This window comes from Parambassis ranga, chromosome 10 (assembly GCF_900634625.1).
Source record: "Parambassis ranga chromosome 10, fParRan2.1, whole genome shotgun sequence".
Classification (NCBI taxonomy): domain Eukaryota; kingdom Metazoa; phylum Chordata; class Actinopteri; family Ambassidae; genus Parambassis; species Parambassis ranga.
The window spans coordinates 24288798-24300722 of record NC_041031.1 but is presented as its reverse complement, the minus strand read 5'-3'; the positions used below and the strand labels follow the sequence as shown (position 1 = coordinate 24300722).

At 52.4% G+C, this 11925-nt stretch overlaps 3 protein-coding genes across 3 annotated transcripts in view; 1 reads left to right on the top strand and 2 right to left on the bottom strand.

Moving 5' to 3' along the window:
• Positions 1–137: 137 nt before the first annotated feature.
• On the bottom strand, positions 138–4541 carry noa1 (nitric oxide associated 1). Its single transcript, XM_028415782.1, has 9 exons — positions 4246–4541; positions 3067–4038; positions 2813–2977; positions 2628–2738; positions 2330–2421; positions 2123–2254; positions 803–919; positions 607–724; positions 138–537 (listed from the first exon to the last, which is right to left on the bottom strand). The coding sequence occupies exons 1-9, from the start codon at positions 4457–4459 to the stop codon at positions 302–304; spliced, it is 2157 nt and encodes a 718-aa protein (XP_028271583.1). The 5' UTR covers positions 4460–4541; the 3' UTR covers positions 138–301.
• Positions 4542–6217: 1676 nt separating this feature from the next.
• nipsnap3a (nipsnap homolog 3A (C. elegans)) lies at positions 6218–8375 on the top strand. Its single transcript, XM_028416556.1, has 6 exons — positions 6218–6338; positions 7096–7303; positions 7372–7533; positions 7609–7758; positions 7838–7924; positions 7992–8375. Exons 1-6 carry the CDS (start codon positions 6246–6248, stop codon positions 8066–8068), a joined length of 777 nt encoding a protein of 258 aa, XP_028272357.1. The 5' UTR covers positions 6218–6245; the 3' UTR covers positions 8069–8375.
• Positions 8376–9381: 1006 nt separating this feature from the next.
• LOC114442186 (ATP-binding cassette sub-family A member 1-like) overlaps positions 9382–11925 on the bottom strand; it is a 26946-nt gene continuing 24402 nt past the window's right edge. Inside the window, 5 exon segments of the mRNA XM_028415539.1 lie at positions 9382–10195; positions 10274–10517; positions 10657–10749; positions 11451–11554; positions 11913–11925. The exon segment at positions 11913–11925 is cut by the window's right edge and continues 122 nt beyond it. Of these exon segments, the coding sequence (XP_028271340.1) occupies positions 10043–10195; positions 10274–10517; positions 10657–10749; positions 11451–11554; positions 11913–11925 (607 nt within the window). The 3' untranslated portion in view covers positions 9382–10042.

Here is an 11925-nt window from a genome sequence, read left to right as displayed (position 1 = left end):
TTCAAGCTCTAGCTGAGTGTTTGTCTCTTCACGAATAACAAAGATAAAGTAGCTAAAAGTTCAGGAACAGGAAGCAGACGGACGCCTCAGTGCTGGCTCCAAACACACCAGTAATAATGATACGACAAATCAGCTGATTAACGTGAGTTCAATAAGCATGTATATTTTACTAAATTACATCACACTGAAACACACACACATCACTGAGGTCACAGCCGTCAGGAGCAGCGCTACAACTTCCACCTGCCCTCACAGACGTGCTTCCTGGCGCTCTGCCCCCTCACCCTCCCGTCTGCCTGAATCACTTCTTCCTCCTCTTGACCTGCAGCCGCTCGGCTCCATGGGCTGACAACCCGCTGTCCAGCAGCCCTGCAGCTTTGACTGGTTTGTAGGCTGCAGACTTTCTGATGCGCTCCCCCTTCAGAGAAACAATGTGAGGAAGCAGCGGTGGTGTCCTTAGACCAAAACCCGCAGCCTGCGGACCATGAACCCTCAACAGCAGCTGGTCGCCCGCCACAGCCGTCACCGCCACCCAGCCTGGAGAAACAGACCGAGAGAGATGAGACCGAGCCGTGAGACGGACAGGTGGCGTTCAGGTGCACTTACCTATAGATGACAGAGTGATGTCAGCAGCAGCTTCCAGGTAACCACGCCCATCAACCTGGACCTCCTGAGGAACCAGTGCTGGAAAGTCCTTCATACGCTCTGACCCTCCCACAGGTACCTGAATGCAGCATCACAGACCATTAGTCCATCTCACCCCTGGCTGTGACCATGTGACCGCTGCGACCGCAGGACTCACCCCCAGCAGCTGGTGTCCTGCGTGTTTCTGGTAAACGCCATCTGCTTTCTCCAGGCTGGTGACATGAACAGGGACCTGACTGGATGCCATGACAGACAACCAGCAGGACTTCTCCCCCTGCAGAGAAATAATCAGCCTATCAATTAGTCCCTGGTATATACATGTGTGTATATATACATACACACACCTGTTCCACTCTTTCATATCAGGGTCTGTTTGCCATTACAACCACCACTCCTGTTCTGTTCAGTGTATGTCTGTCAGGTCAGTTTATAGCTTTACTCTTGGATTACATTATTTACCTTGTTTACTTGACCTTATTTTTTTTTCTTATTTACCTTATTTTTATCTTATTTCATGTTAATTATTATACGTTTTATGTGTGCACCAATCATTAAGGTAACGTCAGTCCTCCTCACTTACATGGCAATAAACAGGATTCTGATTCTGATCACTCACTATTCCACCTCTGTGGAAACACATGGCTGGAGGCAGAGAAACCTCAGACATGTCTGTTTGCACAGTAACACAGAAAAGCTCCAGATCAGACCCACACTGAACTCAACAATAAAGAGGTCTGAACACAGTCAGGGTTATAAATGAACATCCTGCTGCTAAAGACACGACACACGCACACACACTTCGTGGTGTCTCATGTATGTATAATGGAACAAACTAACATAACTGCTAAGGAACGGATTCCCCATGGACAGAAGCTGCTCCCTCCCCTGAGATGCTCTGCAGGTCTTTACTGCAGCTGCTGCTTGTTTGTGGCTCATCTGCCTTCGGTCGTCTTCAGTAAGTGAACAGCAGCTCTGTTGGCCTAAGATCAGGTGACTGACAGTGAAGAATCTCCCAGTTCTTTTGTTCTGGTTCAATATGAAGCAGCTTCTATACACTTATACTTATATACAGAGTGTGTCTGAATCTGAGCATGTGTGTGTCTCTGTGTCTCTGTGTGTGTCTCTGTGTCTCTGTGTGTGTGGGTCTGTGTGTGTGTGCCTGTGTGTGTGTCTGTGTGTCTGTGTGTGTCTCTGCGTGTCTCTGTGTGTGTCTGTGTGTGTGGGTCTGTCTGTCTGTGTGTGTGTGTCTGTGTCTGTCTTTGTGTGTCTGCATGTGTGTGTGTGTCTGTGTGTGTCTGTGTCTGTGTAAATGGTGGTTACTGCCTCATGTTTGTCAAAGCCGTGTCCTTCAGCTTCTATACTGAGCTGGTCTGGGGTTCGGAGGGACCTGCAGAGGGGGCTACTGTCAGCATGAAGCTAAGGACCGTGCAGGTGATTGTAATGATGATCATCAATGGGCTTATTGATCTGTTCTGACCTGCAGGAAGTCGATCCGCGCCAGAGCTCCTACAAACAGACTCATGCTGGGCTTCAGCACAAACGTCCGCGGGATGATGGCCTGAGTGGGAACCACCGACCTCACTTCCTGTTCCCTCAGCAGGGGGAGGATCTGAGCGGGACAAAGACCGTCATGTCAGTGTGTGATGATGATGGTGGTGAAGGCATGTAGCTGTGACCTGCTTACATCGTGCTCCTTCATGATTCCCGGGGTGTCGTTCAGCCAGTGGGCGTCCTTCAGCTCATTGTGGGTCAACTCAGGAGGTAACCTGGAGGCAGCTGGAAGGTCAAAGGCCACACGGAGATCAGAGACGGCACGAAAACACACGTGAACCATCAGCAGCGCAGCCTCCCTGACACCTCCTCAACTACAACACGAACACACTGGCTTAATCGATTCAAGCAGGAAGTGATGTCACAAACAGGGCCCTAACGGCTAACATCGAGCAGCACAGGTCCAGTTGTCCAATCACCCGTCTCCTCACCTGTCGTCAGCGTCTCTCCATCTCCGTTTTCTTCAAATGCCAAACTGTCAGGATCAAACTGGAACTCCTTCGGTCTGGCTCCGTCAGTCCTGAATGTTCTGCCGACGCGACCTGAGCAGGGAAACCTGTTCAAACAGCAGCTGATGCACCCTCTCCTACCTCCACGTCTGCCTTCCTGGACTTACCCACTAAGTACGCCTGCTTGCTGAGGCGCTGCAGCCTCTTCAGCTCGTCAGCCGACAGCTCGCGCTCCGTCTGCTGCGTGGCCTCCCGCAGCCGCTCCTCACGCCTGAACATCCGGTACGGGGTTGGGTTGGTGATTGGAAACTTCAGCAGGTTGAGAGTTGTTCCTGAATGCACCACAGATGAAAGAATGGTCACATGATGAGAAGTCGACAGAACCACAGTACTTTAGAGGTGCATGTAGCGTGGAGCAGACCAGGCCACGGGGAGATGGTGGCCTTCTGGATGGCGTCGGAGGCTCTGGACTTGCAGTAGTCGGACTCCAGCAGCGTGTTGAAGAGTGTCGACTTGCCAGCATTGGCGCTGCCGACCAGGTACACGTCGCCTTTGTACTTCCAGGCCCGCTGCAGGCTGGTGATCAGGCCCTCGATGCCGTATCCGGTCTTGGCACTGATCAGGTGCACGTCGGTCACCTGCGAGTGAAAGCCGGCATCCTGACAGTACTGCGAGAGCTGCCTCTTGATTCGCTGCAGGTGGTTGGGCGAGTCTCTGGGCAGCAGGTCGATCTTGTTCCCGAGGACGACAACGTGTTTGTTAGTGCCCACCAGGTCGGGCAGGTCGGGGATGATGGAGTCTGGGAGATCCAGCAGGTCGACAATAAGCAGCACAAGGGCTTTGTGGGGCCGGATCTGCCGCACCACGTCCCGGTACTGGTCTTTGGACAGCTGGAGGTGCAGCGCCTTGTGGTGGTGAGTCAACAGGTGGCAGCGCTGGCAGGTGGCCCCGCTCAGACGTCCCTCCTGCAGCAGCTCCTTAAACTTCTCGCTGGGCAGGTACCCAGGCACACCGGAGGCAGTGCAGTGCAGCACAGCGCCACAACCGGAGCAGCCGGTGTCACTGACGGGCTCATCCACGTCAGGGGAGCCAAAGACCTTATGCTCGCCTTTCTCTGTGGCCGTCTTCTTCTTCTTCACCTTTTTCTTTGCAGAGAGGACGTTGTCATCCAGCGGGAAGTCTGCATCATGGAACTCGATGAGGGAGTCTGGATCCGTTTCGGGCAGGGCGCCACCCCTCAGCACCTGCAGCTGCTGCTCCAAAGACCGCAGGTGTTTCTGAGGGCGGACCAGACCATCAGCCAGAGACCCAGAGCCAGCACCAGGACCAGGGGCAGAGGAGACGCTGAGCGGATGGAGGCCGCCGTCCTCCTGACGTGGTTCCTCCTCTGGATCTGAAGCAGGAGAACAGAGTATTTGTACTTTAAGCACTGATGCTTGTGCTACTGCTGGCCCGTGGTACTGCAGGTGTTCTTCACCTGCAGTACCACTGCTGGCCTGTGGTACTGCAGGTGTTCTTCACCTGCAGTACCACTGCTGGCCTGTGGTACTGCAGGTGTTCTTCACCTGTCTCACTGTTTCTACAGAACCTGCAGACCTACCTGTACACTCCAGGAACAGGAACTGCTCCTCCAGGTGCGGGTCCACGGTACAGGCTCGTACTCCTCCCCTGGTCAGGCTGCGACCCGGGGCAACGTCTGCGTCCCGCGGCGGCCGCGCAGCGCCCAGGCCCGCGGCAGCGGGGGCCCGGCGGGCCCGGGAACAAAGGCCCCTCCGCAGGTGGCCGCGGACACACACCTGCAGCACCTTCAGCATGTCGACACCGCGCCACAACCCACGAGACCCACCGCGTCCCTCTGCACTGTGTACTTCCTGGACGGATGTGACGTAAAAATAGTCACATCCGTCCAAATAATAATAATAGTTCTTTTCCGGCGTCAATATTTAAACAGTATTTTAACAAGCTGCTCGTTAGTGGCTCCAGGCGGTGACCACGAGACCACGAACAAATAAAAGTACAGACCAGGGAACGCTTCCACACCGTGACGTCACAACGCCCTGCGTCCAGGGAGCGTATCGACAGAGGGCTCACTCTGCCGGAAAGTCAGGAATTACAGTTTTTTCTGAAGCTTTTCTGAATGCTTAAACACTATCAATGATTCTTATAGCACAATTTCTAAAACTATTAATAGTTATATTAAAATCTCTCACTGAGTTTACAAAGCTAAAAGCAGCTTTACACTCAGTTTGCACTTTTGTAACACACAAGTTGCAATTGTATAAATATAATCCACTTCACAACATCTTTGTGCTGAACTGTAAACACAACTCACTGCTTTACACACAACTTCTGATCAACACACTCCTAGTCAAACTACACACATGTATGGCTGGTGTTTACACTGCTTTGCCAACTGTCTGGCTACACTGTCACATGTGAGAACTGTTTTACATCATTAGTTCACTTTGCAATCAGCATGAGCTGTAAATAAGCCACAGGTAAGCTTCAGTGTGGAGAACAATGGAGGGAGGAGAAGACTGAGAAGAGAGAGAATTAGAGGAGGAAGAGGACATGAGGAAGAGGAGGAAGAGGAAGAGGACGAAGACTAGGAGGTGGATTTAGAGGAAGAGGAGGAGGAGGTGAAGAGGAAGGAGGAAGGGTAAGAAGAAATAGAATTACTGATGTCATCGGAGCTACAATAGTGGATCATGTGATCAACCATGGAATGACCCTGAGGGAAGCTGGACAACGGGTTCAGCCTGAGCCGCTACACTGTAGCAAGCATCATGAGGACATATTGATGAGAATGGGTTAGTACAGTTCCCTCACTCTAAGTTTTGTAGGTGTACCATACTCTAATGAGAAAAACAACAATACTGTACATGTAAAACTGAAACTGTTACTCCACAGAATCATAGACATCCAGCATCTGGAAGGAGGCATGCGAGGATATGGACCAGGCATCATGTCAGGCCTGGATACGGCACTCCAGGAGACATGTTCCCCGGTGCCTTGGACTAGAAGACATTGCATGATGAGATTCTGTGGCCGGACCCAGAGAGACAATGAGACTGATTTTCTCTCTCTTTCAGTGAAACTGTATGTTTTCTAGTGTTTGTTTTGATGTGTGAATAAACATTCATACTCCCTGTGTGTTTATAGAACTATTTATGACAAAGGTTTGACCTCACATGGACAGACCTTGTGCACAGAGAAAGCAGAAGCCAGATGTGTTTTCAGTTAATACCATCAGTGTGTAGTTGGCACATTGTGTGCTTAGTAATATGATGGTTTGTGTTAACTGTGTGGTACAAAAATACCATTTTTACAAAGGTTTGAAGAGTTAAGCAAGATGTATTGGCTTTTGCAAAAGATCTACAATGTTTTGCTGAGTTGGTGTAAGGTTTTTTATCTGTGTGTAGAGTTTTGCACAAATAGCCAATAGTTACAGAAATGTGCTTAAAATCAGAAAAAACTGTAGTGGCCGACCCAGGGTACGGCTCCTCCTCTTTTCAGAGGAGTGAGAGTCCGCTCACAGAGGATCTTTGCTCCTCCCGTGTGGAGGAGTAAAGGGAGGAGCAGCAGCAGAGCCTCCTCCTGATGTTCGCTCACTTCACTGACGACATGCTGAAGATCAGCCGCTCGCTGAGGCACGCGGCGCTGCGCAGAACCGCTGCTGCTGCTGCCGCGCAGGTGGGTCCAACACGACCACGAACCACGGCACTGCCCAGCCTGTGTGTGTCTGTGGGCGTGTGTGTGTCTGTGTGTAAGTCTGTGTGTGTCTGTGTGTAAGTCTGTGTGTGTCTGTGTGTAAGTCTGTGTGTGTCTGTGTCCATGTCTGTGTGCGTGTGTGTGTCTGTGTGTGTGTATAAAATTTGCAAAAATGCTATTTCCCCATTGTGGGACTAATAAAGTTTCTTAATCTTAATCTTAATCTAATAAATCTGTGTGTGTGTGTGCGTGTATAAATCTGTGTGTGTGTGTGTGTCTGTGTGTGTGCGTGTATAAGTCTGTGTGTGTGTGTCTGTGTATAAGTCTGTGTGTGTGTGTGTGTCTGTGTGTGTGCGTGTATAAGTCTGTGTGTGTGTGTCTGTGTATAAGTCTGTGTGTGTGTGTGTGTGTCTGTGTGTGTGTCTGTGTGTGTGTCTGTGTGTGTGTGTTTTGCTGATCTTTGGACTGGTTCGAGGTCAGAGTGTGATGAGGGCCCCACACCTGAGGGCCTCTCTGCCTCCGCTGACACGCACAGGAGGTTCATGGTCCACCATCACGTATGTCTGTGCTGCAGTGGGGTGTGGAGTCCAGCAGATGGCAGTAGAGGCTCTCAGAGTAGGACGTGGGCCTGGCTCTGACTGGGTTATTAGTGCAGGAGTGATGTGAGTGTGCTGCCTCTGTGTCAGTGCTCAGTTTCCCCTCAGAGTGAGCCCTCTGCTGTCTTCTTTTGTCACTGCAGCCTGATGCGCGCCTCTCCACCGGGCCCCAGCAGAAACACTCGGCCTTCTACGAGTTCCGCACCTACTGCATCCGCCCGCACCAGAATGCCGCCTTCCTCAAGCTGACCAACGAGAAGATCCACCTGCGTACCGCACACTCTGAACTGATTGGCTACTGGAGCGTGGAGTATGGCGGCCTGAACCAGGTCTTCCATATGTGGAAGTATGGTGAGGTCGCTCTGCTTCTGTCACAGATCGGACCTCCTCCAGGGGCTGACCTTCTCCCTCCTCCTCAGACAGTTACGCTCAGCGGGCCGCCGTGCGGGCAGCCCTGGCTCAGGACCCATCCTGGATCTCGGAGTATATCTCCAAGGCAATACCGCTGCTGACGTCTCAGGACAACGAGGTCACGTACCTGGTTCCTTGGAGCCGCCTGCAGAGGCCGCCACAGGAGGGCGGTAAGCCCCGCTGGCTGTCTGACGTGTTCCAGTGACCAGGTGTAGCTGCTCATCACAGCGGTGAATCTGTTTCAGGTGTGTACGAGCTGGCTTCCTTCCAGATGCGTCCTGGTGGTCCAGCCGTTTGGGGGGAAGACTTCCAGGCTGCCATCAGCTCCCATGATGCACCGGGGTACGGCAAACTGGTCGGAGCTTTCCACAGCGAGTTTGGACAGCTGAACAGAGGTACCACCCAGATACCTGCAGTCTGAGGCGTGATGATGTCACTGTGTGATTAATGGTGATGTCACTGTGTTGTGGTCAGTCCACGCCCTCTGGTGGTTCGAGAGCGCCGACCAGCGAGCTGAAGTTCGCCACAAGTCGCACACAGACGCTCGAGTGGTGGCTGCAGGTGAGGCCTTCCGTCCTGTGACGTCACACACACAGCATCAGGCGCTAATGATCTGTTTCTGCCTCAGTCAGGCGCAGCGTCGTCCATCTTGAGTCTCAGAGGTCTCGGCTCATGTATCCGTGTCCGTTCTCTCCTATGAAGTAACCATGGAAACAGGCTGGGCTGACGGACTCTGGGCTGGGCCTCTTCGCCTTGGTTAGCTTCCTGCTTCCCTGGTGGACTCTCACAGCTGGGACCTGCGCTGCTCGTTTTTGATATGGGGCAGGAGGCGGGGCTTGTCTTCTTCACTCTGACAGTCTCATTAGGAAGGCCATCACAGAACAAGATGGCCACCCACATTTCTATCTGTTAGCATCACTGGCGTGGGTGCTGAGGTGGGCGGGGCCTCTGCTTTACATAAACTGACTGACTGTGCCTTTAAATGTGAGCAATAAAGAAAACTCCACCTCCATGATGTTTCATGTGCCTGCTGATTTGTTCATTGAAAGGTGATGCTAGCTGCTGGCACTGAGGGTAGCAGCTGAGGGGTTAACAGCTTCTGATTCAAACTCCTGGAACATCCAGGCCTGCTGGTTCCTTCTGCTGGTTCCTTCTGCTGGTTCCTTCTGCTGGTTCCTTCTGCAACTCACAGTGCAGCATCCGCCGCTGTGTGGACAAGCTGCTGGACAGGCTGCTGGACAGGCCTCCTCACTCATAGCATGCTGCTTGGGACACGGCAGTCTGCCGGGCTGTCCAGCAGCTTGTCCAGGCTGTCCAGGCTCCAGCTCAAAGTCACACTGTGCTCAATGGACATGAAGGTAGCTGGTGTGAGAGAAGAGGGCGCAGTCAGGTGGAAACAGCTGATGACGTAGCACTGCAAAGCCAAGCTGATTCCTGCAAGAGGTTTGTCCACATGTGTCCTCACGTCAGAGCTCAGACAAGCAGAGTGAAAAGTGTCCATGCAGGACAAACAGCCACACAGCAGGACACCAGCTGGAGCGCTGCTCTGAGGAGACCTGGAGGTTTCAGATTATAGGTGAGGCGATGGATCTGGAGGGGTTTGTTTCCATGTGACAAAGATGAAGCGAGTGTGTGTCTGTGTGTGTGTGTCTCTGTGTCTCTGTCTGTGTCTCTGTGTGTCTGTGTGTCTGAGTCTGTGTGTCTCCGTCTGTGTGTGTGTGTGTGTGTGTGTCTGTGTGTGTGTGTGTGTGTGTCTGTGTCTGTGTGTGTGTGTGTCTGTGTGTGTGTGTGTCTGTGTGTGTGAGTGTCTGTGTCTGTGTGTGTCTGTGTGTGTCTCTCTGTGTGTGTGAGTGTCTGTGTGTGTCTGTGTGTGTCTCTCTGTGTGTGTGTGTGTGTGTGTCTGTGTGTGTGTGTGTCTGTGTGTGTGAGTGTCTGTGTCTGTGTGTGTGTGTGTCTGTGTGTGTGAGTGTCTGTGTCTGTGTGTGTCTGTGTGTGTGTGAGAACAAAGGACTCATTCACAGGTTCTACGAGTTTCCTTTAATTTTGTCGCTCGGCTCGTAACAGCTCTTCTTCATCAGCAGCACGATCAAGAGAAGCAGCAGGTTGATTTCAGTGCAAAGACAAACTGACGGACTCTTAAAGTGCTGCAGTCTGATCAGCCGAGGCCCCTCCAGCAGATCACTGATCAGTCAGATCACCGATCAATGCTGATCAATACTGTAGTGTGCTGGTGAGGTATTTCACTAACAGATCTGCTCTTTTATCATCTCTTCTTAAAAAACGTATAAAATCAACGCCCTGTGGAGCACTCTGATTGGCTGTGGAACTACGGAACAGGATAGGAGCCGCTTCCTGTTCCAGCTACACATAAATATAGTCGGAGGATAAATACGCGATCAACGGGAATTTGCAGTCGAGCCCTCGGCCACTTAAAATGATTCTTCATCAGCTTCAATCAAACATCCTCCCACTGCAGTCATTCAAGTCTAAAACTGGCGTGGACGTCTCATCGCCGCCGCAGGAACACATTTGCATTGACTGGCATCAGGTAGCGGGTGACTCCGCCCACCGCCATATTCTAATCGGTATGACATCACAACAGGAGAGGAGGGCCGCCCTCTCTGGTCAGTCCAGGCTGAAGCTCCAGCCTCCTAAAGTCACACGATGTCCTGAAGGTGGTCACATGACGCTCTCCCTCAGCTGGCTGCCCCCTTCGATGGCCCCGCAGGTGGAGGTCAGCGTGGGAATGTCCACGGCGACATCCTTCCGTCTCACGGAGTTGTCTTTGGAGTGATAGTCGTCACTCTGGTCCTTGGCAAAGTTCACGAACACCTGGAACAAACATGCATCAGATGCAGGAAGACCGCGTTTCCCATCACCCCGCCCGCACATGTGAGCGAACATATGTACCTGGTCCAGCGTGGTCTGGGACACGGAGTAGTCCTCGATCCTGAGAGTCTCCTTGTTTTTAGCAAGGATGGCGAAGATGTTGGCGAGCGAGGTGAGTGACGACGGCAGCTGGTACTGCAGCATGTTGCGGTGCTTCTCCTTCAGCGTGCTGCCGCTCAGCTCGCTCTCAATGAACTTCATGACGGGCTGCAGGTCGGGGTCGGGGCCGGTCACCCGCAAGATGATGGTGTAACCATCACCGAACCTGACGCACAAGACGCCAAAGGATCAGCTCAGCTCACCAGCTGTGTGGCGCCCCCCAGTGCTCAAAGCTCATAATGCAGCTCACCACACAGTAAGCGAGCGAGTGTGTGAGAGAGAGAGAGGGAGAGAGAGAGACTTACCTGTTCTTCAGGTGTTGGACACTGCCGAGACACCGGAACCTGCCGTTCACCATGATGGCCATCCTGGTGCACAGAGCCTCACACTCCTCCATACTGAAACACACACACACTGTTACACACCAGGTCTGTCCGGCTCCATTCACACAGACACACACACACACACAGACACACACACAGACAGACACACACACACACACACAGGCACACACACACACACACACACAGACACACACACAGACAGACACACACACACACACACACAAAGACACACACAAAGACACACACACAGACACAGACAGACACACACACATACAGACAGAGACACACACAGACACACACACACACACACACAGACACAGACACACACACAGACAGACACACACACACACACACACACACAGACACACACACAGACAGACACACACACACACACACAGGCACACACACACACACACAAAGACACACACAAAGACACACACACAGACACACACAGACACACATACAGACGGAGACACACACACACACACAGGCACACACACACACACACAAAGACACACACACACACAGACACAGACACTAAGGACAGTAGAGGCGCCACCATGACATAAGGACATCAGCCGGTAGTGTAGACACACACTGTGGACACTGATGAGAGGCTTATTTGATCCCAGAGGGACATTCAGGAGGACTCCATAAGTCCATCCTGTCCTCGGGTATGTCCCTGCGTCTCAGTGGACATATGCATCCTACCTGTTGAAAATGAGAACGGTGGATTGTCCCCAGGTGTCTCTTACCTGTGCGAGGTGAGGACGATGGAGCGCCCCTCCTTGATGACGCTGTGAATGCAGTTCCAGAGGGCGCGGCGGGCTTTGGGGTCCATGCCGGTGGTGGGTTCGTCCTGTGACAAGAAGCACAGCCAGGTTGAGGTTGGCCCACAGGTGGAGCAGGAAACACAGGCTGAAGGTGAGCAGGAGGGGGAGGAGCATGGTGCTGACCCCGCCTCTAAGACAGCACACACTTGTCCTGCAGCTGTGACCTGCGTCTGTCTCCTTCTGTATTCAGTGAACAGCAGCAGCTCTATTAATCCTGCCTGTTACATAACCCCCCCCCCCCCCCAAATCCTGCTGCTCAGCTGCCCGCTGCCCTCTGATTGGCTGCCTCTGGCCTGGTGCTGTTGTGTAATATAACTGTAGCATTTAAACAACAAATGAAGACCAAGCCAGCAGTGTTTGTGTGTCTGTGTTTGTGTGTGTTACCAGAAAGACCACA